General features: G+C 44.9%; 1 protein-coding gene across 4 annotated transcripts in view; it reads left to right on the forward strand.

Moving 5' to 3' along the window:
* Positions 1 to 25,099, forward strand: part of LOC137434994 (protein Jumonji) — a 61,070-nt gene that overhangs the window by 19,217 nt on the left and 16,754 nt on the right. For 3 of the 4 annotated variants that reach the window (XM_068128304.2, XM_068128303.2, XM_068128305.2), the window contains 11 exons: positions 5,652 to 5,769; positions 5,898 to 6,136; positions 10,143 to 10,358; positions 10,586 to 10,788; positions 11,189 to 12,206; positions 12,455 to 12,646; positions 12,948 to 13,060; positions 18,090 to 18,269; positions 20,791 to 20,883; positions 20,995 to 21,113; positions 23,160 to 23,230. In XM_068128304.2, coding sequence (XP_067984405.2) covers positions 5,652 to 5,769; positions 5,898 to 6,136; positions 10,143 to 10,358; positions 10,586 to 10,788; positions 11,189 to 12,206; positions 12,455 to 12,646; positions 12,948 to 13,060; positions 18,090 to 18,269; positions 20,791 to 20,883; positions 20,995 to 21,113; positions 23,160 to 23,230 — 2,562 coding nt within the window. The remainder of the gene's footprint in view (positions 1 to 5,651; positions 5,770 to 5,897; positions 6,137 to 10,142; positions 10,359 to 10,585; positions 10,789 to 11,188; positions 12,207 to 12,454; positions 12,647 to 12,947; positions 13,061 to 18,089; positions 18,270 to 20,790; positions 20,884 to 20,994; positions 21,114 to 23,159; positions 23,231 to 25,099) is intronic. The other variant, XM_068128307.2, reaches the window with a different exon arrangement.

The raw sequence follows: 25,099 nt of genomic DNA on the forward strand, positions 1-25,099 counted from the left end.
CGTGGATTTTCTTCCAAAGTAAACTGCTCTCTCTCATGCACAGATTTATCCCATCTCGTCTTCAGTTGTCATACCCTTCCTTCCGTCCATGGTACACTGAATCTTGTGGTGAGGCCGTTGCCATGAAACAACTTGCCTTTGCCTCTTGGAAGGCTAATCCAACTGAAGGTAATCTCAGTTCCTTTCACAAAACTTGGAAGTGTGTGCTGTGCCCCGCCCCCTGAATCTCGTTTTTCTTCCGCCTCTGCTCCTTCTTTCTCAAATCCACGTTCTCGCTTGGAGACTTTTCCCAGATTGTTTTTCATGGTTATCATGGTTCTGTTTGGATATTGTTGGAATATGTTTAAACCGCAGCTGTGATGCTGACGCCGCCCTCCCCTCCGCTCCCCCCCCCCCCCCCCCCCCCCCCAGAATTTCCATGTTTTAAACGTTTCCCAGTGTGTACCCTGGTCAGAATAGGTACACCGTATCCCTGCGTGTCGTAAGAGACGACTAAGAGGGTTGGCGTCAAGAAGGGCATCCGGCCATAAAAACATTGCCTCAAAAAGAGAACCATGACAATTACAAGTACATATGGGCAGGGTGCAGCCCGAAGTGGAGATCGGTTTCTGAGGTTTGGGACATGGAATGTAGGGACAATGACAGGGAGATCAGGAGAAGTGGTGGAAGTATTGGTCAGAAGAAGAGTGGACATATGTTGTGTGCAGGAGACGAGATGGAAGGGAAGTGGTGTGAGAATGGTGAAGTCTAGGTAGGGACAGAAATACAAGTTTTTGTGGCAAGGGTGCCTGGAGGGCGTGAATGGTGTTGGTGTCCTGTTTTCTGAGGAGTTTGTAGACAGTGTGGTGAGTGTGACTAGAGTGAGTGATAGGTTGATGATGGTGAAAATGATGATTGGAAAGCTCTTGGTGAACATCATCTCGGGATATGCTCCGCAGGTTGGTCAAAGCGATGAAGAGAAGGACAAGTTCTGGTGTGCGATAGAGAAGCTGATGGAAAACGTGAAAGATGAGGAAGTTGTTGTGGTGGGAGGAGACCTGAATGGACATGTGGGAAGGAGTATGGATGGTTTTGAGGGAGTTCATGGGGGTTACGGATATGGTGTGAGAAATGGAGAAGGTGAAAGGATTTTGGAGTTTGCTGATGGAGCTGATTTGTTGATTTGTAATACTCAGTTCCAGAAAGAGGATAATAAGCTTGTTACATACACGTCAGGTGGGTCGACGACAACCGTTGACTACCTGATGGTGCGTAGGCGAGATAGGGGGCACCTCTGGGACACAAAGGTGATCCCGGGGGAGGAGGCTGTTTCACAGCACCACTTGGTTGTCTGCGACATAAGGGTGAAAGGTGCGAGGAGAGCTCGGCGGGTGAAGTACCAACCGAGAATGAAGGTGTGGAGGTTGAAAGAGGTGACAGTAAGGGAGGAATTAAAAGAGAGGCTGAGTAGGGTAGAGGATGGTGTGGTTGAGCTTGAAAGTGGTTGGATGTCAATGAAAGCTAGTCTGTTGGGAGCCGTTGGTGGGGTATGTGGATGGACAAAAGGACCACCGAGGCACTCGGAAACATGGTGGTGGGATGATGAAGTTGGAAAGAGGATTGACGAGAAGAGGAAGAAGTTCAAGGAGTGGCAGAAGGCGAAGGGTACGGGAGCAGAAACAGCAGAGCATGAAAGTTATAAGGCAGCCAGGAAGGCTGCAAAGAAAGAGGTAGCAAAGGCGCAGGAGGCATGTAGGAAAATGTTCGGAGAATGCTTGGATTCGGAAGAGGGTCAGAAAGCAGTATTCAGGATTGCAAAGCAGATAGCGAAAGAGAGGTGTGATGTGATGGGGGTGAGTTGCTTGAAGGATGAAGTGGGACAAATCATTGTCGACCCAGATGGAATTAAAGGAAGATGGAAAAGATAAATGGAAATGCTGTTGAATACAGAGGATGAATCAGATGGCAACATAGAGAGTAACCCAGTTTTAGGACCGGCAGAGAAGATAACTGAGAAGGAAGTTGAGGAAGCGATAAAAGCAATGAAGAGTGGAAAAGCCGGAGGGCCAACGGGAGTTGTGGGAGATATGTTGAAGGCAGCAGGAAGTTGGGGTGTGAAGAGAATGACAGAGATCTGTAATCTGGTGGTGAAAGAAAGCCGCATTCCAGTGGATTGGGAACTGAGTACCCTCGTCCCTCTATACAAGGGGAAAGGTGACCCTCTGGAGTGTGGCTCGTACCGAGCGATAAAGTTATTGGAGCATGGAATGAAGGTATTGGAAAGGGTGTTGGAGAGGAGGATAAAGAAGAAAGTGAAGATCGACGAAATGCAGTTTGGATTTATGCCAGGAAGAGGAACGACAGACGCGCTTTTCATTGTGAGGCAGTTGCAGGAGAAGTACATGGAGAAGAGGAAGAAGTTGTTTTTTGGGTTTGTTGATCTGGAGAAAGCATTCGATAGGGTTCCACGCAAAGTATTGACATGGGCATTGAGGAAGTTAGGAGTGGAGGAATGGTTGATCAGAGTAGTGATGGCAATGTACAAAAGAGCGCGCACAGCTGTAAGGACGAAGGACGGGAACAGTGGTGAGTTTGAGGTGAAGGTGGGAGTGCATCAGGGGTCCGTACTAAGTCCACTACTATTTGTAGCTGTGATGGAGGTGCTGGCTCAGAACATAAAGGAGGGTTTACCGTGGGAGTTGTTGTATGCAGATGATCTGGTGTTGATTGCGGAAAGTATGGATGGACTGAAGGAAAAGATGAACAAGTGGAAGGAATGTATGGAGACAAAAGGTCTGAAGGTGAATATCGGAAAGACGAAGGTGATGGCAATTGGTAAAGCATGTGGTGAGGTGGAAAGAACTGTGAAGTGGCCGTGTGCTGTGTGCAGGAAGGGTGTCGGAGTGAACTCCATTCAATGTACAATGTGCGCTGAGTGGGTTCATCAAAAATGTAGTGGTCTGAGAGGGTCATTTACCAGTGTGGCAGCTACATTCAAATGTAAGGTGTGCACAGAGGGAGCTGCAGATGGAGGAAATGTTGAGTTGGATCTTGGAGACGGCGTGAAGCTGTAAGGTGTGAAAACATTTTGCTACCTCGGAGACATGCTGAATGGAGAAGGTGGATCAGACTCGGCAACGGTTGCTCGAGTGAGATGTGCATGGAAGAAGTTTCGGGAACTGAGTGGCGTGCTGATGAGGAGGGGAGTGTCGCTGAAGCTGAAGGGAAAGGTGTATGCTGCATGTTTGAGAAGTGTTATGATTTATGGGAGCGAGACATGGGTAATGAACGTAGAGCAGCAACGAAGGCTGGAAAGGGTGGAAATGCAAATGGTTCGATGGATGTGCGGAGTATCGTTGAGAGAGAGGAAGACAAATGATGAATTGCGAAAGATGATGGGAATATTGCCTGTGATTGATGCTGTGAAGAGGAACAGGTTGAGATGGTTTGGTCATGTGTTGAGGAACGATGAAAGTGACTGGTTGAGAAGAGTAATGGAAATTAATGTAGAAGGGAGTAGAGGACGGGGAAGACCGAGAAAGACTTGGCTAAAGATGGTGGAAGAAGAATTGCGGGCAAGGGGGTTAACAAGGAGAGATGCAGAAAATAGGGCAAAATGGAGAAGATTGTCATGGGGACCGCAAGGCTAACCCCCGCTCTAGCAGGGAAAATGGCCTTAAAATGCATGTTGTTGTGTGTTGTTGTCTCAAGACTGAACTCTCAAACCTGTCTCCTTCCTCCAAATCCTGGTGGCGTCTGGTCAAAACTGTGCCTGGTGTTTTTTCCTCCTCCATCCTCTCCCTTACCTCAAATGGCTACACAGCTGACACTGCACGTGAAAAAGCCGAATGCCTCAACTCTGTTTGCCTCAAATTCTTGCATCCCAAACCCATCTCTCTCTGTACCCACCTTACCCAGTCAAATTCAGCTGCTCCTCGACTCTGTGTCCTTCTCTCCTGACAATGTGGAGAAGTTTCTGTCAAACCTCGACTCTGATTCTGCAACTGGACCAGACGGCATCAGCCCACAGGTCCTAAAATCCTGCTCTGCAGCTCTATCTACAATCTCTCAATTCTCTTCACCCTCTCTTTAACTCAAGGTCATCTGCCATCTGCTTGGAAATCAGCCAACATTACCGCTTTACATGAAAAGATGCAAAAACAGATCCTTGCAACTACAGACCAATCGGCCTGCTCCCAATTATCAGCAAGGTTATGGAATCGATCATCGCTTCTGACATCAAATACCTCCGCTTCTGACATCAAATACTTCCTCTTCTCCAATGGCTTGATCTCGGATCATCAATTTGGATTCACAGCAGGTCATTCTACTCTAGACATGCTGCTTCTGCTGTCTCAACAATTGATGGAGGTCCTTAATGCCAAACAGGAAATCAGAGCTGTCTCCCTTGACATATCACGTGCCTTCGATACGATCTGGCACCCCACCCTGCTCACCAAACTCTCATCTTATGGTATCCACGGAAACATCCACACATGGCTTGTGGAGTTCCTCACCGGTCGCAGTCAACATGTGGTCCTGAAGGGAATTCTCTCATCTCCCCTTCCTGTTCAGGCTGGAGTTCCTCAAGGCAGTGTTCTGGGCCCTGTGCTTTTTCTGGTCTTCATTAATTGTCTCTCCGACTGTCTGGAAAATCCTCTCTATCTCTTTGCTGATGACTCCACTCTCTGCCGCTCCATACCTCATCCCTCAGATTGGCAGTCAGCAGCCTCCTCACTCTCTGCAGACCTGGACAATATCACAAACTGGTCAAACAAGTGGAACATGCCTTTCAATCATGACAAATCTCACACTCTCACTTTGTCTCTCCGAAAAGACTTTCTGAACAATCCTCTTGGAGAAGTTCTGTCACTCAAGCTTTTGGGTCTCACTGTCCGCCATGATCTTTCCTGGGAAAACCACATTTCCAAGCTGGCCTCCAAAGCCAGTCGCCGACTGGGCATCCTCCGTCCTGTGAAGTCCTTTCTGGGCACTTCTGAGCTCCTCACCACATACGAGGCTTTCATCCGCAGCTCAATAGAATATCTGCAGCTCAATACAGCTCTCCCATCTGGGCTGGTGCTCCTGATTCACATCTGGCTCGGCTTCACGCGGTTGAAACCAAAGCTTTCAGAATCATTGGTATCTCCCACAATTAAGCTGATTCTTATGGTCTTTCTCTCTCTCACCACAGGCAGGTAGATGGTCTTTTTGTCTTCTACCGACTCCCCTCCGGTCCTTGTTCCCCCTGCTCTGTCTGTGCTCTGTCCCCAAAATATTCCTACAGGACGCACAAGATCTGCCAGCAACCCTCTTCTGGTGAAACTGCCAAAATCAAGACTCTCTGCTCACCTTCACTCTTTCAATCCTCTTTTCTCCCACCTCTGGAACAAACTCCCACACTCTCTTCAATCCCTCTCCTCCCTCCAGGTCTTTAAAACAGCTGTTCACCGCCATTTTCTTGTCTTCCCCCATCCAAAGTAGTGAAATTCCTAGTCGTGTTCATTTGCTTTATACCATGTACCCCTCCCTCCTCCCCCAGCCCCCCTCCCCCCGCCCCCTCCACAGATTTACCCACATCCTTGTTCTCTCGAATCTGTACATCGACCATATATTATGTAAGTATTAGATTTCATTGTCTTTTTCTTACTTCTGCTTTATTCCATTGACAGCCACAGACAGTGATCTTCAGGCTCGTTATGACGAGCATCAGACCTGGACCCAAGCATTGGTCACCTCCTGCTTGCCTGCCCGCAGGCCTGCTGCTGTTTCTGGCCCATCGGAAAAACGGTTTGTGGCTTACCTGAGGAGCAAATTACACACATCCGATGCAAAACTTTATTAATCTCAAGCATTAGCTCAATCCAATCTTGCTATGCTGATTTATGCCCTGTGATCTCACAAACTGTATTCTTTAGGCTTCGCCTCATGGCACAGCGGAAGTTTGCACAAGCTGGATCGTGCATTCGGCGGCCGTTCCGTGCCGCAAGATTGCGAAGGCCTGCGAGTATTGTGCCACAGAGCAGTGTCCAAAATGGAAAGATTAGTGATCAGAAGGATGGGTCTGGTGAGAAGTTGCATGATGGTGCTAATCACTCAGCTCTTATGGAAAATCTCCCATGTACAGAGGACTTCCTCACCTTCCTTTGCCTGAGAGGTTCGAATACCTGGGCTGGGTATGGCATGTTCAAATGCTAGTGTGATTGCCACATACAGTCACGTGAAAAAGTAAGTATACCGCGTGTAAAGTTTTGACTTTTTCAACATATTTCAACATACAGCTATTTGATCTTCATTTCAACAATATTGATAGATAAAGTGATATAATATAACAAATATCATGAAACATTTACATTTTGTAGTCCATTGTATAATTTAAATAAACATAAATGCAAATTTCGCATGTGGAAAAAGTAAGTACACCCTTGGCTCTAATAGGTGGTATTGCCCCCTTTGGCAGAAACAACCTCAAGTAGGCGTTTCTTATAACTGTCTACCAGTCTCTGACATCGACTGGGAGAAATTTTTGCCCACTCCTCCATGCAGAATTCTTTCAGCTGTGCGATGTTTGAGGGGTTTCTTGCATGCACAGCTCGTTTCAAATCCCCCCACAACATCTCGATGGGATTTAGATCCGGGCTTTGACTTGGCCATTCCAGAACCCTCCATTTCTTTCTTTTCAGCCATTCCTTGGTGGATTTACTGGTATATTTAGGGTCATTGTCATGTTGCAAGGTCCACCTTCGGTTGAGCTTCAACTTTCCGACAGATGGCCTCACATTACCTCAAGCACCCTCTGGTACAATGAAGAATTCATAATGGATTCTATGATTTTGAGCTGCCCCAGGCCCTGGTGAAGCAAAGCTGCCCCAAACCATAATATTTCCACCACCATGCTTTACAGTTGGTATCAGGTTCTTGTGGTCAAATGCTGTCTTTGGTTTTCGCCAAACATGTCTTCTGGTACTGTGGCCAAATCGCTCTACCTTTGACTCATCTGTCCAGAGCACATTGTTCGAGAAGTGCTGGTCTTTGCCTCGGTGTTCATTGGCAAACTTTAATCTTGCCCTAATGTTCTTTCTGGACAACAAAGGTTTCCTCCTGGCACACCTCCCAAGTAGATCAAATTTGTTCAGCCTCTTTCAAATGGTAGACTCGTGCACTTTGACATCAACAGTGGCAAGAGCTACCTGTAGGTCACGTGATGACATTCTGTGGTCCTTCGAGACTTCTTTCAGCATCTTGCGGTCTGCTCTCGGGCTGAACTTGCTGGGGCGGCCCGGCCTGAACAAGTTGGCAGTTGTTTGGAATCTTCTCCACTTGTAGATGATCTTCCGGACAGTCGAATGATTGATTTCAAATTGTTTGGAGATCTTTTTTAATCCATTCCCAGACTCGTAGGCATCTATAACCTTCTTTCTGAAGGCCTCAGAGAGCTCTTTTGATCTAGGCATGGTGACCCCGCACACTTCAACAACAAAGAGCAAACCAAACTAAATGTCTGAGGTTTAAATAAGACAGGTTCTTCCAAGATCCTCTCTAACGATGTTCTAATCATTTGCACCTGAGCTGGTGCACCTGATTCTAATTTTAGGTATTTGAAGTAGTGATAAATGTAGGGGTGTACTTACTTTTTCCACATGCGAAATTTGCATTTATGTTTATTTAAAATTTAAATTATACAATGGACTACAAAATGTAAATGTTTCATGATATTTGTTATATTATATCACCTTCATCTATCAATATTGTTGAAATGAAGATCAAATAGCTGTATGTTGAAATATGTTGAAAAAGTCAAAACTTTACATGGCGTGTACTTACTTTTTCACGTGACTGTAGGTGTAGGTGTGTTCAACGTTTAACTGTCACTGTATGACTATGTAATGTCACTGTGTGCGTGTGTTCGGTCTTTTTTTTTCTTTGACAGTAATAATTAAATTAAGTATTTGAGCAGTTGTAGGAAAAGCAAACTTAGTTTAGGACTGGTAATTACCCCGCACACGCGATGAGAAAAGTGGGGTTAAGCAATTGGTTCACTTCTATCCATCTGTCTGTCTGTCTCTACAAATGTCATTTTATGATCGAGGAACAATTTAATTTCAATTGAATGTTAGACGTATTTTGAACACAAATCGGGAAACTAACCTGTAGTTTGATATTTACTTTGGCTCTGAATTCGTCCTGATGACACATGAGCAGAGGAGTGAGATATTGTTTTACTCTTTCTGCCTATCTGGTAGTCAAACAAAATAGAAAATCATTTCAAACAGGAAACTTTTTTTAAGGACATTATGAAAGACACAAACAACAGGCATGGATAACTAGTGTAACGTGTTAAATATGGAGGCATATAAGGTGGTGCATCAACGGCGGTAAACTTCCGAATTTTTTTTTCTGCAATCTTTTAAAATCTTTATTTTATTTCAATTTAATTATATACTTGAACACTGTAGAACACAAATCGCCTTTTTGGCACTTTTTAAATCCTTCCCTTTTGCAGTACTTGGATAAAATATTACGCCATTTTACATCATCTCGGCCAATCAAATTTGCTGTTTGTAGACTCCACCCATGTCGTTGTTTCTCAAGACAATGTGGGGTAAGGTGCTCTATGAACTCCCTTGTTGCAAAAAAAGTATCAGTTTCAGCCAAACTGTGATAACCTTTGAATTGAACATATTGTCATGTGACTCCCCTTGGTTAATACCGGAAGAGTCACGGATAGCCAACGGCAAGCTTTAACTCGGAGGCGATGCCCAAATGCGGATTTCACTATATCTATAGTGGGGGAGGAAAGGGGAGGAAGCTGAAGCGCTTACCTGATCGATCCCGCCGGGCAGTCCTCAAACCTGCAGAAAATAAACTCACATGAAAACCCGGATTTAAAATGTACAGAAAATAATGAAAGGGTTTATTAAAACGGATGCTGATAACAAGAAAACGCGACAGTAAAATCAAATTCCTAATCGGCATGTCCCCACACCAGACTTGTAACACAGACACAGGAAGAAAATAAACTGGAAAATAATAACATGTGGTTTATCGTGCACTTAGCTCTGATAAGCTCGGGGGGGTCTCGCCAGGAATTCAAGGCTCCGGAGGTCTGGCCGGGGTTGCGCGCGAAACGCGCGCGTTGGCGGGAAACAAGCCTCACTCGCGCACTGTAGCAGCAAGCCGCACATCGTTTCCGCCTGCAAAACTCTGTACGTCTCCCGGTGGCATCTCTGACCACGACTGGTCCAAGCATAAACGTGTGAGGGAGAAGAACAAGGGAACCAGAGGAGGGAAAGAACAGGGCAAGATCGGAGCGTAAGAAAGCAAGAGGGCAAGAGCAAGAGTCCAGGGTCAGCGAGCAAGAGTGAAAATGTCCGTCCTCGAGTTCTTTTAACGTCGGGTCGTGACGTCATCAGCGCTTCTCCACCAATCAGCGCGCCGCTTCTTGCTCACCTCTGACGTCCTCGGTGGTCCTTGCCAATCGGCGCTCGGCTTCCTCCTCGGCCTTCTTCCACCAATCAGCGGGTAGCTTCTTGCTCCACCCTGGCCAATCACGAGTCCCTTCTCACCCCGACCTTCCCGTTGGTCAACTCACGCCCAACAGCGAGTTGCTTCTTGCTCTGCCCTGACCAATCACGGCTCCTCGGGCGTGTCTTCGGCCTGCCTATCTTCCGTGGCGATGTAGCTGGTGCGTCCCAAGTGTCAGTGTTCAGAACTGGCTTCCGGTTGGTTTTATGGTTATTATTTAGTGCAATAAATGGGCATTTATCACTCGTGTCTATGGTGCAGTGCCAAAAGAGCCAAAGGATAAATCACATAGGGTAAGACTTACAACGGATAATTTATCCTTATGCCCTAATCTCGTTAACATGCCCCGCCTCCTCGTGACAGGGACGAAGATACACCTTACTCCGACATTCAGCTAAACAGAACTTATTACATGTGGATGGTTCTTACCCGACATCCAGAGCACCTACCTATATGAATCTACCTGGCTCTACATATCACTACCCCCACAAACATAACAATATTAATAAAGAGTACCTGTACTTATTTCCATATCCATGACCGTAGCCACCTATTTCTCCCTCACAGGCCTCTATTGGGGCTAGATTTTTGGTTCTAACGTGCTAAAGGGAACCTTTATTTGTTGGTGTGTTTTACAGGAACTGCTGCGGTGCCAGCCACAATAATGTGGAAAAGTCCAGGTCGAAGCAGTTGTAGGAAAATCGGTGATGGTGAAGATGATGAGGGAAGTGGTGAGGATGAGGGGGATGGGAGAATTTGTCCTCCTGCTTATGGCCATAGGCCCACTCCTCGATGCCTCCCTGCCTCGCACCGCCCTGGTTCACCATGCAAGGCCAAGGCTGTGAACAGTCGCGGTGAAAAATAGTTTTGTTCTTCTTATTGTCTCTGATTTTCGGTCCTTTCTGTTGCAGTTCTCCTCTTGAATTGATTCATTTATTTTGCACAAATATTTGATCATTTGGGCCATAAATCATGTTGGATTATGGAATCGTATTCATTCTTCACACGTATATGAGGGAAGGGAATTGCTTTAAACATTTGTCCATCTTTTCCTCTCTCATCACTGATTATTTTCCTCCAGCCTTTCGACCATCCCCTGGACATTTCCTGCACAGAGTCTGCACTATTGGCCTCAGGAGGAAGGGGCTCCGTGAGAGGTCTGGGGTCATTGCATGGTCAAGGGGTCTCACAAATAATCATCCTGCTCACCCTAGCACATTGGCAAGGTTGTCAAAATATTCGAGTAGCATGCTCACCATCCCAGAGGTTCTTGGTCACAGGCAGGTGAGTTAGGTTACTGATAACCTGTGGGGTTTTTGGGATTATTTGTAAAGACTGTACATAGACGACGATATGTGGTGTGGGATTATACAGGTGAAGTGGATTCGTAATGTAATGTTGAATGGCCAAATACATATTACGTACATGGGAGATAAATTGTGAAAAATAAATTTGAGAAATGAAAGGGAAGGCAGAGGATAGGGAGGAAAGAGAAGAACGTTTGTGAGTAGGGGAGTAAAAAGGAAAAGATGTTGGTAGCAGATAGGAGTAGTAGGATGAAAGAAGAAGAGGAATGTATGGGACTACATAATGGGGGGGATGGGAGGGAGAGTAAAAATTAAACCATTTTGTCCACATTCTTTGTTTCTGATCCATTGTCTTTGTGCCAATGGTGCTTGTGCAGATTTGTGATTTCCCAGATACAGAAGGCCCTGTGATCCCGACAGCAGTTAAAAGCCCTCTTGGTCATCCTCCTACGACGGTTGGTGCTGTGGGTAGGGAAAGGTCCCACGTCGCTGAGCTTCACTCGAAGCGATTGTCATTGAATTCCCAGAAGTGGATGAAAAAGGTACAGGGGAGTCAGGTGCCAAGACGGGCACTATATAGACGAGCGACCAAAAATGGGACAGGCAGTCATGATTGCCAGAAAGAAATTGGAGAGACAGAGCAATGCAAGGACAGAAACGGCCATGAAGCAACTGTGCTACAAAGTCAACTTGTGAATGGCAATACTACGGCAGTGGTAGCTGCCAGAAACCAAGAAGATAAGCAGATGATTGAGAAGGATTGTGCAGTGCAGGAAGATGCAGATGCTTCTGCTGTAAAAAGGGAAAGTACAGAATCCCTGGGGAATTGTACACCTCTCTCAAAGCCGTTACCAAGTGATGATGGCCCGGAACAGTTTGGCCTGAATCAGAAGAAGGATACGCAGAAGCAAAGAAAACCCCTTAATGGGGCAATCAAGTCTCCTAACATTACTGACCATGAGCATTCCAACAGGCCCAAACTGAAGCCTGACTTGCGCAATGGCAACTCTGCCCAAGATCCAGTCAACATTAATAAACCGACCGAGTCTCGCTCCATGCCTAAACTGTCGCAACTGCTATCCACACCTGATCTTGCACCATTCTCGGCCTTACCTGATGTTCCCGTTTTTCGACCAACAGACAAGGAGTTTCATGACCCTGTGGCCTTTATTGAGGGCATTCGTGCTGCAGCAGAGCACTGTGGGATGTGCCGTGTGGTGCCGCCGCCATCCTGGAGACCAGAATGCCGCCTAGATGAGGGAATGCGATTTGTTACACGTGTGCAGCATGTCCACAAATTGGCGCAGCGCTGGGGGCCCAATGTGCAGCGCTTGGCCTGCATCCGGAAATGCTTGCGCCGCCAGGGTATCTGCTTGGATGAACTTCCACTTATCGGTTTGGCTCCCACCACCAACTTCTTCTAACCATTCCTTGTTTCTACCTTCCATGTTTTCTTTTCTTTTTAACATGTCTAGTCTGCCTCTCTTTTTGTCCTTTTTTCTTAATTACTGTATTCTACAACTTATGTACTCATCAACCTTCCATATCTGTTTTCCCCCTGTGTATTTCCTTCCCATTCAAATGGTATTTGTTCATTCTTCTGATGGCCTTTCTCAACCAGATCTGCTTTTCCTCTCATCTAGGTGGCTGTGAACTTGACCTGGCCTCTCTTTCCATGCTAACGGAGATGTTGGGTGGAACGCAGAACTTGCGGGATGCCCGTTGTTGGCAGCGTCTTGCGGATGACCTGGGAATTCCTCGCTCTTCTCAGGACCGCCTCGCACGTCTTCAAGAAGCTTATTGTCGTTATCTTGTTCCATATGAAGAGCTCTCAGGTATACCCCAGACCTCGACCTACCATGTATAAACTCTTTGTGCTAGCTTGCACTTTCCAATGGGACAGAAGGACTTTAATTAGCTTAACACACAGTTGGACTTCGTACTGTGGGCCTGGGTTTGCTGCTAAAGTAATCGCTGATTCCACCACATGCTTGCGTTCCTCACTTGGACAGCTAATAACATGGAAAACATGCAACACAAAACAACTTGTTCCCTGCATTTTCCACATCTTTTTGTGCTATTTTAATCCTTTTCTTGCTCAAATTCTACATCACAATGTAACCTTTGGCCTCCTAGCCGAAGAACGGCAGAAACTGGAGGATGAAGTAGAAGAAGAGCATGTACGGCTGCAGAGTGAGGAGCAACCACATCGTTGTAACCATGGTGACTGGGTTGACTCTGCTCTTGGGGTATTTACCGCAGGAGCATAGCCAGGGTAACATGAGGAAGAGGGACAGAAAGGTTCCAGTTCCATATTAAGCACCTGGTGCAACGGATCCTGGATGAGCTTCCAAACCCTATTTGACATGTTTGGTCAATGAGTTAAGTAAATTTCCCCGAGAATGAATTGTCTTTGTCATTTCCCAAAAATTAAACAGCACATTAGAAAAATATTGCAAAAGGCAATCATTGATCGAAGGGTCATCTATTTATTAGATAAACAAATGGTGGAGTTGAGTGCCAGGCTAAATTGAGAAAATGGATGATAAGGGGAGAGAGGAATGAGTGTAGGGTGGTGTGGAAGGAGTGGATAGAGAAATCAAAGAGGTTTTTGGGTGTGTGGGGAATAGAAGGAACAGGAGGGAAGGGAAAGGGCATGTGTTGGAGTGGTGGGTGTGGGCATGGAATTACTGGCATAACCGTGTACGTAAGCATTAAGGCACCACCGCAAACACACTCGGGAAGAAGGAGGGGTGAGATGGGCAAGGTGTGGTTCACGTCTCTGAATGATCACATGACATGCACAAAAAAGTGTCTACACTTTGCTCTGTTACGTGCGAAAGCGAAAGTGATGAATTGTGATGAATTGCGTGTAGAAGAAGTGATGAATTGTGAAAGATGATGAGAATAGAGCCTGTGATGGATGCTGTGAAGAGAAACAGGTTGAGTTGGTTTGGTCATGTGTTGAGGAAGGATGAAAGTGACTGGTTGAGAAGAGTGATGGAAATGAATGTAGAAGGAAGTAGAGGACGGGGAAGACCGAGAAAGACTTGGCTAAAGATGGTGGAAGAAGAAATGCGGGCAAGGGGGTTAACGAGGGGAGATGCAGAAAATAGGGCAAAATGGAGAAGATTGTCATGGGGACCGCAAGGCTAACCCCCGCTCTAGCAGGGAAAATGGCCTTAAAATGCCTGTTGTTGTTGTTTGTACTTTGCTCTGTTACTCTGTAAAAGAACCGTGAGCCGTACTTGAGATGCTGTCTTTGCCTTAGTTGCTGGTTCTCCATGGGAGTGACGGTGTGGTGGGATCACGCAGCTTCTCCTCAGTTCTTCGACATTTTCCAACATCTTTTTGCATTTGGTTGTTACACGATTCGATCGGGGGCAAACTCGGTGCTGGTCTTTCTTTGGGTCACGTTGCTTGTGCTGATCCTCTCCTGTTGAGATCTGGGTTTTGGGGGCCTCTTGTTGCAGGTAGATTGAGTTGCTTCTGTTTACTGCAGCTGGAATTAGCTTGTTGGCATTTTTATCATTGGGGATGTACAGTTGTACATGGATCAAAGTACAAGATCTTGTCCTTGAATGCAGCGATGTAGTTGGTGTTGGAGGCAATTATTCTTTAATACCAGGTAGAGCTCGGGAAGATGCTTCAAAAAGGGGACCGAAAAACAACAACAATCACGGTTCCCGAAAAAGGCCAACCCCCGCTTGCGGGGAAAAATGGCCTCTAAAGGTGGTTACCAGGTAGAGCACTAGTACGGTTCACCAGAGGACCTGGGTTTGAGTCCTGGTCTTGGCATGTAATTTTCCCACATATGTTAATTAATTAATTATTAGCTCACCTGGAACGAAGTTCAGGGGAGCTTTTGCGATGGCGCGTCTCCATCAGTCCGTCCGTAAACACTTGAAACGTCTTCTCCGAAACAGCTGATGGGATTGTGACCAAATTTGGCACAAATGATATTTGTTGTATTGTGACTAAAGTTTGTTCACGGCATTAAAAAAAACCTGGGTCTAAGGGGGTTTACCAGGGGTCAAAGTGGGTCCAGGTTTGACCCCTCAAAATAGGAATTTGCATTTTCCCCTGAAACTACACATGCAATTTCGATGAAACTTGACCACAACCTTCACCACCAGTGATGTACCAACATTTGATCACGGCATTAAAAAAAATCTGGTCAATGTAGCTATTGTCAATCATCTAGGTACAATAGTCCTCTGAGCAAGAAGGTCTATCGTGAGATTACCACGAGAGTTCTTTATTGTGATTGGTCTGAAGTATGGATGAGATGTGCTGTCGTTACCTTGGCCACCGAAGGTGGGTGGAGGTTATCATTTCACATTTGTCAGTTTGTTTGTGAACAAAATATCTCAAAATGTTGTGGACGGATTCAGAAAAAAATTGGTGGAGAGGTAGCGTATATGACAAGGACAACATGATTAGATTTTGGTGAAGATCCGGATCCGGATATGAGAATTTTTAAAGTGATTCTTCACCATTGAGTGATGGGGCTAAAACTGATATATAGCATGATGTCTCAAAAAGTTATGGATGGATTCGGACAAACCTTGGTGGCCAGGTTGTGTGTGTGAAGAGGATGAATCATTTCGATTTTGGTGAAGATTCAAATAGGGATCCCGATCAGAATTTTTTTTAAAGTGATTTTTCACCATTGAGTGATAGGACCAAAAACTATATACTGTATCGCATGATATTTTAAAAAGTTGTGGACGGATTATGACAAAACTAGGTGGATGAGTTGGTTCGGTGACAATAACAAGCCGATTGGATTTTGGTTTAGGTCCGGATCCAGATCGGACCTATCTGTGGAAAACAAAACATAAACTGTTCAGCCAGGCGGAGGTTTGCCCTCTATTGAATGCCGTTCTAGTTTTCACCCCTCAGCCCAAATTGGGCGAAGGGGTATTGTCGTCACGGGCGTCATCCGGGCGGGCGGGCGTCCGGGCGTCTGTCAACTTTTGGTTTCCGTCAATTTCAAGGAGAACGGCTTGTCCGATTAAATCCATTTTTGCAGTGTGTGTTGGGGTTGAGTAGAGGAAGGTTCCTTTCAAAATGGGCGTGCTGCGATTTTCAATATGACCGCCACGGCAGCCATCCGGGCGTCCGTCAACTTTTGGTTTCCGTCAATTTCGAGCAGAACGGCTTGTCCGATTAAATCCATTTTTGCAGTGTGTTGGGGTTGAGTAGAGGAAGGTTCCTTTCGAAATGGGAGTGCTGCGATTTTCAATATGGCCGCCACGGCAGCCATCTTGAAATTGGTTTCCATCAATTTCGAGCAGAACGGCTTGTCTGATTAAATCCATTTTTACAGTGTGTGTTGGGGTTGAGTAGAGGAAGGTTCATGGGCACACTGCGATTTTCAATATGGCCACCACGGTTCAATTCTGTTCAATAATTATATCCACACATCGCCACTATCATGAAAATTCTTTACTGCAAAATCGGTAGGCCTATACAACTTCGCTTCAAATAACAAATTATCATCAATGCTTCCTTTCACCATGCATGGGCTGAGGGGTTACGCCTGCTTTGCGGTGCTATTTATTATATGTGCTTCACCGATCCTCCAGCTCATCAGTATGGTTCCTTTTCTCCAAATGCTGCATACGATGTCATAAAGAAGTTGTTCTTCATATGGTTGTTTGTCATGAAGAAGTTGTGGCTGTTTCTGGTCACTTCCTCCAAACGTAGTAGGTTATACGGTTGGTTCCTGGATCATTGGAACTCTTTCGTTCCCTTAGGTACTTCATCAGTTCTAACATACCAGGTGGCTTGGTAATGAAGGGCTTCTTTGGTTATGGTGGTCTTTTCGTGCCCTTCAATCATGGATGGTATTTCTTTTTATCCTTGCTCACATAGCTAAAGTATTCACTTAACTAATGGAGTAGCTAAAGTAACTAAAAGTAGCCATGCCATTGTTGTCTTTGTTTACCAATTTCTTGGAAAATTTGTGAGGATTGCTAAGGAAATATACTTTAGTAGAGATAAGTTTTCCCCACTTTTTAGGTTCAGCTTTCTCACTTTATTGTGTAATCGTTTGAGTTTTGAAGTCTTTACTTTGCTCTCCAGCTCTTGCTTTGTTTCCATCTCTGATAGCTTGTTTAAATTGACGCTTGGCATCGTTCTTGAGGAGACCGAGCAGATCCTTCTCGTAACCTTTTGTCGACATGTTTTTCTAAGATGTTTAGTTGTTCAATCCATGCATTTCCTTGGTAAGTTCATTATGTAGTTGTTCATCCAAGACCTTCCGCATTTTATTACCCCACGTGTGCAAAGCCAAAAGAGTGATGTCAAGCAATTGGTTCACTTTGTCTGTCTCTCTGTCTGTCTGCCTGCCTACAAACGTCAGTTTATGATTGAGGAACAACGTGATTTCAATTGAATCTTATATATTTAACACAAATCAGAAAACGAACCTGTAGTTTTACACTACTTTGGTTCTGAATTAGTCCCGATCGTACATCCGCAGATAGGAGTGAGATTTTTTTTTTTAACTCTGTCTACCTGTCTGCAATCAAACAAAATTGAAGTCATTCCAACAGGAAACTTACTGTTTTTAGTGACATCATAAATGACACAAACAACAGGCACGGAGAACTAATGTAATGTGTTAGATAAGGTGGTGTAAAAGACGCTGCATCAATGGTGATAAACTTCCGAATTTCCTTTTTTTGTACAACCTTTAATATCTTTATTTTATTTTAATTGAATTATATATTTCAACACGAGAACACAAATCGCCTAATTGGCCCTTTTCACAAACCTTTCGTTTAGCAGTACTAGGACAAAATATTAGGGCATTTTACATCATCTCCACCAAACAAATTTGCCGCTCGCAGACCCTGTCCATCTGAAAAATCATCCATTTTAATCTAATTGACCCGAGCTTTGATTAAGATCGTCAATTTGAATCTTAATGAAATGGACAATTTGATGTATCCATGGCAACGTTTTTGGGAGGGGGGGGGGTGGTTTTTGCAAGTATCGTGCTCTGCATATTGATAAAAATAATTGTATTTCATGTTTATACCAAATCAATTAAATGATTTGACATCATGAGTCAGGTAAACTTTAGATTAGCATGAGTAAGAGTACATCAGCATGAGTAAGAATTGAATTTATCCATCACAAGTCCACGGAATTTCGTTTTGTCATAAGGTGCCTTCACAGAGGAGTCACTATCAGTCCATGCAAGCCTTTCTTCCCCCCACCCAACACCCAAACCCACGACCCATTTATCTCCTGAATGGTGTTCAGCTCTGGGCAGGAATCCGACCATGTGGCCGAGCTGCCAGCACATGTGACTTGCCTTCAAATGGGTCCAGTTTGGAGGGATTTGGTAGACAGACTGGTGTTAAGGTCAAACACCTGCCCACGATGGATAGGAAACATCAGGACAATGGAGTCCTGAAGGATCTGCATAAGTGCTGCTTCAAGGTCAGCAAATCACCTTTTGTTTCTCATTTTGTATCACTTATGATTTGAGTTCACATATAGCATTTGTCCCCCCTATGCTGCAATTGACTTCATTTGAGAGAAATGTGTAGCTCTTGAGGGTTAAGAATATTGACGAAAAAGTTTATATACAGGAAAAGGCAAATTCTAACCAAGTTGACTGATAGTAAACAGCCTGTGTTATGTATTGTATGTAAACAGATGAATACCATTGCAGATCCGAAGTTGAATGTACATGCGACGTGCATGGTTGTGCCTGCGAAGGGATAGTTAAACACCGGCTGTGTTATTGCTTATGCAATATGTAGATAGCACTAGCCTATTTTGCAGTAATGTAGCGGTGTGAGCACAAGTGACTCATAATGTAGTGGTTGCAGGAACAGCATTCTCTTTGTACAGAGTGGCCACAAAGTCCCTATGCATAATGGGTCCTCGGTTACTTATTTGTTACCTCCGCCACCAAAGGTGGATGGAGGTTATGTTTTCACACCTGTCTGTCTGTTTGTCCGTTTGTCTGTCCGTTTGTGAACAAAATATATCTCAAAAAGTTGTGGATGGACTCGGACGAAATTTGGCAGAGATGTAGCGTATGTGACAAGGACGAAATGATTAGATTTTGGTGAAGATCCTGATTCGGATCCGGCTACAATCATTTTTTAAGTGATTCTTCACCATCGGGAGATAGGGCCAAAAACGATACATATCAGGATATCTCAAAAAGTTAAGGATGGATTTGGACGAAACTTGTTGGACAGGTTGAGTGTGTGACGAGGAAGAATCGATTCAATTTTGGTGAAGATCCGGATCCGGATCCAGCTAGTATAAATTTTTAAGTGATTCTTCACCATTGAGTGATATAGCCAAAACCAGGCGGAGTTATGCTCTCTACTGAGTGCCATTCTAGTTTTATTTGTTATCCAGGTATGGCTTCAGCATGACGGACACCAGTGAGTACACGATAGACGAGAACGGCACTCAGTAAAGAGCATACCTCCGCCAGGTGAACAGTTTACGTTTTGTATCCCAGTGTAGACCAGAAAATCACAATACAGAATCACATTTAATCAAAATCATCCATCCACAACTTTTTGAGTTATCCTGCTATGTATCGTTTTTGGGCCTTTCTCCCAATGGTGAGGAATCGCTTAAAAAATTATACAAGCCGGATCCGGATCCAGATCTTCACCAAAATTTAATCGATTCTTCCTTGTCACACACCCAACCTGTCCAAGTTTTGTCCAAATCCATCCACAACTTTTTGAGATATCCTGCTATGTATCGTTTTTGGCCCTATCTCCCAATGTTGAAGAATCACTTAAAAATTATCCTAGCCAGATCCATATCTTCACCAAAATCTAACAATTTTGTCCTTGTCACATACGCTACCTCTCTGCCAAATTTCATCTGAATCCGTCCACAAATTTTGAGATATCTTGTTCACAAACAAACGGATAAACAGACAGACAGACAGTGGTGAAAACATGACCTCCATCCACCTTTTGTGGCGGAGGTAAAGAGAGACTGATTTCCTTGTGTTTGGGTTCACGACCGTGCACGAGAAGGAGAAAGTTTTGAAGACATAAGGACAAGGTTTTTGCAGAAGTTCGATAAGCCAGCTCCTACGCGCGACATGATGCGGGCATGGGAGAAGAACGTTTTTTTCAACAGGAAGTGTTCTTGATTTGACTTGATTTAGAGCAAGGCTCTTCTGCAGCGATTTCCCACCATTAAATCAAGACAAAGCGTGTTTTTTTTCCGGATGAGTGTGCTATTTACCTCAGCAATCAATCCAGGAATGTTTATTTTTGGTGCAAAGAAAATCCTCATTTTTATGAGGAAATTGAACAGCATCCTCCTCATGTCATGATGTGGGCAGCAATTTCAGAAGATCACTTCATAGGGCCAGATTTTTTTGATACAAGTGTCAATCACACTGCTTATTTGAAAATGCTTCAGACGTGGTTTGTTCCACAACTGTGTGAGAGAGGTCTCGAGGAAACAGCTGTCCTGCAACAAGATGGTGCACCAGCACATTACGCTCTCACAGTTAGAGAATATTTCAATGACAAATTCAGTGTACGATGGATTGGACGTGAATCTGAGATAGTGTGGCCTTCTCGAAGTCCGGACTTAACAACATGTGACAACTCGCTTTGGGGCATTCTGAAAGAGAAGATTTCTCATCTCTGCCTAACAACAGTTGAAGACCTCAAAACAGCTGTCAGGAGCTGCTTTTATGACCTGCAACCCTCAACATGGAAGAAGATGTCCAGAAGAAAATGAAGAAAAATTCAAATTTGTGTGGAGAATGGAGGGGAGCATACAGATAAATTCCAACTGTGTGCACAGGGACTTTGTAGCCATTCCAGATATAAAGGCCCGTAAGGCAGATTCAGGTGATCCTGCACCACAACAATGAGAATATTTTCTCGTATAACAGCTGTTGTGTTGCTAAGTGTGGTTATTCATACAACATGCTCTCTCCATACCTCAAACTACGCAGGGGAAGTCAGTGTCTCTGGCAATGTTTTACCGCATTGCCCGTAACGCTCTTAGCAGCTTTTCCAGCAAGGAGCCAACAGGGATCCAGGCAGAGGTAATGTGCCCATGAGGCATTCGGTTATTACATCACTCTTTTCTCTTTGTTATAATGCTATTCATTGAACTCTGTGCATTATTATTTCCTTCTGGGGGTGGGGGGGTGCAGGAGCGCTACTGGGACCTCGTGGAAAAAAGAAAAGCACATGTCACGGTGCATTGTGCAAAAATCGACACAAACTTCTACGCAAGCGGCTTTCCTATTAGCCGCTCTGAGCCATTCTCCAGGTACCACCTCTCAGCAGGACTGTAAAGGAACAGCTATTGTAACAATGCACAGATGTTATGGTTTTTGTCTGACCGATGTTTTACTAGTGCTGTTTGGTTTGGGTATTTGTATGTATTGCTCGATAGTTCCTGAACTTTGTCAACTTCCTCTAAAACCTGGTGGTGCCTTGTCAAGTCGGTCTTTGGTATATGCTCCACTTCCATCCTTTCCCTCACTTCAAATGGCACCACAGCCGAGTCCCCTTGTGAGAAGGCTAAATACCTCATTTCTGTGTTTCCTTTCAAATCGTGTGTCCGTAACCGCTCACTCTCGGTACCCATTCTTCCCCGTCGTATCCAACTGTGCCTGGACTCTGTGGCTTTTTCACCTGAGAAGGTGGAGAAGGTTCTATTGACCCTCTATGAATTCTGCAAATGGACCAGACGACATTAGCTCACATGTCCTAAAATCCTGCTCTGCTGCTCTTGCACATCTTCTTTCTGCTCTTTTCACCCTATTATTTGCCCTAGGTCATCTTCCATTGCTTGGAAATGAGCCAACATCACTGCGTTACATAAAAAAGTGGAAAACTGATCCCCTTTAACTGCAAACCTATCGGCTTACTTCCAATCATCAGCAAGGTAATGGAATCCTTCATCACAGTTGATATGAAATCCTTCCTTTTCTCCAACAACCTCATATCAGATCACCAATTTGGATTTAGACCGGGTCACTCTACCCTGGACATACTGCTTCTACTCACTCACCCAATGGATGTCGGCCCTCGATGTCGGACATGAGGTCAGGGCCGTCTCCCTCTCCAGACTCTCTGCCTATGGCATCCAAAGCCAAATCCACACATAGCTTACTGACTTCCACATATCTACCCTAATCTACCCTACTTACGCATCTATTACATAGTTTACGACGATTTTTGCAGCTGTAAAACAAGATATTACAGTTGAAATCGCTACTTCAAGCTCTTCATTGCAGTGTGTCAAAACACAAAACTGCCCGTTGCAAACAAGCGGCGTTAACTGCTACACTGTTACCTGCAGTATCAGTCAGCCAACCTTTTATTTTAGTAATGCCAGCCCACCCCTTGGGAAGGGAACCAATCCATGGATGTGTATCAGCATGGAGTGGACGAGTGCTGTAGTTCAGCTGGCAAGTTTCATCGTCATCTTAGATGCCAAATAGAACCTCTTCGCTGGCATGGTTGTTGGTGAAACACCAGGATGACAGTTTGCAGATGGATCGAGATTCAAACCCACACTAGACAACTCAATGGCGAGTGCACATATCTGATGCATCTATAAACCATGTCCTGCCAGCCTCACTAGAAAGGAGATTTGTTTTTGACTCCTTTCTGTTTGCAATGAATGGCTGTTGGTGAAAACACACCAAAAGCCAAATGTCATGATTTGATTATGCTCACCAGGTTAATACAAACTTATTTGGATTTCAGTATATTTTGCTTATTGATTTGTAATTTCATTATTTTTATTTATCGTATTTTATCGTCAATTTTATTTAATTTTAATTTTATTTTGGTCATTCCTGGTGGAACTTCTTGTCATCTTTCAACTTTTCTCTATTAAGTTGGTAAGCATGGGGGTTTGCGAGGGCGCTCCATCGACTTCACTCTTGTTTTATTTACAAACATCATAACTCTGGTGTTGGGCTAGCGGCTAGGGTGCCGGCTTAGGGTGCCAAGGATCCTGGGTTCGAATCCCGGTCGATCACCGAATTAACGCCAGGGGGGTTGACTCAGCCTGTCATCCTTCCGAGGTCGGCTAATTGAGTACCAGTTCACTGGTAATTCCCTGTTTGTCGTAAAAAGGCGACAAAAAGGGTTGGCGTCAGGAAGGGCATCCGGCCGTAAAACATTGCTTCAAAAAGGGGACCAAAAAACAATAACAACCACGGTGCCCGAAAAAGGCCAACCCCCGCTTTGTGGGGAAAAATGGCCTCTAAAGGTGGTTATTTTTTTTTATATATGTGGTCTGGGTGTTGATTTACGTGTGATCGATAACCAGGCATGTACTTGTTTCCTTGTTCTCTAGACACGGCTGGAACCTGACAGAGCTTCCTAGCAATCCTAACTCCACGTTGCGACACCTGGGAGCACTTTCAGGTGATAGAGGCAGGGCTGCAGATGTAACCATCCAATAAATGATCAGATGGTCAAAATATATTCTGTTACATCTCCAGACATAATGGGACATTTAACCATAAGCTCCTTTGTTGTTTCATCTGTGGCACCCAGAGTGCCCCGGACACTTCGACCAAGATCAGTGGCTGTTTTTTTTCTTGTCGAACAGTCCTGTGTTGTGTCTCATGTATTTGTCTGTATGTCCAAGTGTGTGAGATGTGTGTGCGGCAGCTCCACTACAAGCCTTAGATCCTATAGAGAAAAAGGACGAGGTAATAATTGTTTAAAATTTTCATGATATTTAAAAACCATAGTTAGTGAAGTTGACCCGAGTCTTAAAAGGCAGAGAGTTACCGTTGAGTGTTTCTGAAGAATGCTCCATTACCAAGATTCTTCATTTTCATGTCAGGAAGTACCTGGAGATTCCCGTTATTAGACTGGAACCTTCTTGCAGTGATGTAAGGTAGGATTAGGTGAGACATTTAGGCAGGAACCAAGTTGTGTTTGGCTTTCAAGGTTATCAGTGATATTTTAAAATGTACACATTGATGATGTACATAAAATGTACATGATGTTGAAGCTTCTTAAGGACCGATGGACTAGCGAGCACGTCAGTCTTGGCAGCATTGAGTTTTGTTGTTTTTTTTTGTTTTTTTTTGTATACTGAATCGAGGCTCGTGAAAGAGCTAACATTTATTTCACAAACAAATCAACCAGACAAACAAAATATACAAAAAGAGGGAGCGGAAGACAAGATGGGGAGAGAAGGGGAAGCACACAACTACAACATTTGAGAGCAGGGAGAAGTGTGGGAGGGAGAGGGCTTGGGGGGAGGAGGTGTGGGAAGGGGTGGGGGGGGGGGGGGAGAGGTATAAAACACAAGGGGACCGAAATTAGCGGGGGTAGAAAAGATCAAGGTTTTGGATGGGGGAGGATAAGAGATGGTGGTGAACAGCTGTTTTAAAGACCTGGAGGGTGGAGTGGGATTGAAGAGAGTGAGGGAGTTTGTTCCAGAGGCGGGAGAAAAGAGGAATGAAGGAGTGAAGGTGAGCAGAAAGTCTTGATTTTGGCAGTTTAACCATAAGAGGGTTGCAGGCAGATCTTGTGCGACCTGTAGGAATATTTGGGGGACAGAGCCCAGAGAGAGCTGGGAGGCAAGGCCAGAGAGGAGTCGGTAGAAGACGGAAAGACCACCAACCTGCCTGCGGTGAGTGAGTGAGAGGCCCTTGGAGTTAGCTTCATCGCGGGAGATTCCAATGATTCTGAACGCTTTGGTTTCAACAGCGTGAAGACGAGCTAGGTGTGAGGCAGGAGCACCAGACCAGAGGGGAGAGCAGTATTCCATAGAGCTGTGGATGAAAGCCTTGTATGTGGTGAGGAGCTCAGGTGTGCCAAGGAAGGACTTCGCACGACGGAGGATGCCCAGTCGGCGACTGGCTTTGGAGGCCAGATTTGAAATGTGCTTTTCCCAGGAAAGATCATGGCAAATAGTGAGACCCAAAAGCTTGAGTGACAGAACTTCTTGGAGAGGATTATTCAGAAAGTGGATGGGAGGGTTGTCCAGTCGGTCTTTTCGGAGAGACATCGTAAGAGTGTGAGATTTATCAGGATTGAAAGACATGTTCCACTTGTTTGCCCAGTCTGTGATTTTGTCAAGGTCTGCAGAGAGTGAGGAGGCTGCAGACTGCCGATCTGAGGGATGAGGAATGGAGCGACAGAGAGTAGAGTCGTCAGCAAAGAGATAGAGAGGATTTTCAAGAGAGTCAGAGAGATCATTGATGAAGACCAGAAAAAGCACAGGGCCCAGAACACTACCTTGGGGAACTCCAGCATGAACAGGAAGAGGAGATG

This window comes from Myxine glutinosa, chromosome 9 (assembly GCF_964187855.1).
Source record: "Myxine glutinosa chromosome 9, kmMyxGlut1.1, whole genome shotgun sequence".
NCBI lineage: Eukaryota > Metazoa > Chordata > Myxini > Myxiniformes > Myxinidae > Myxine > Myxine glutinosa.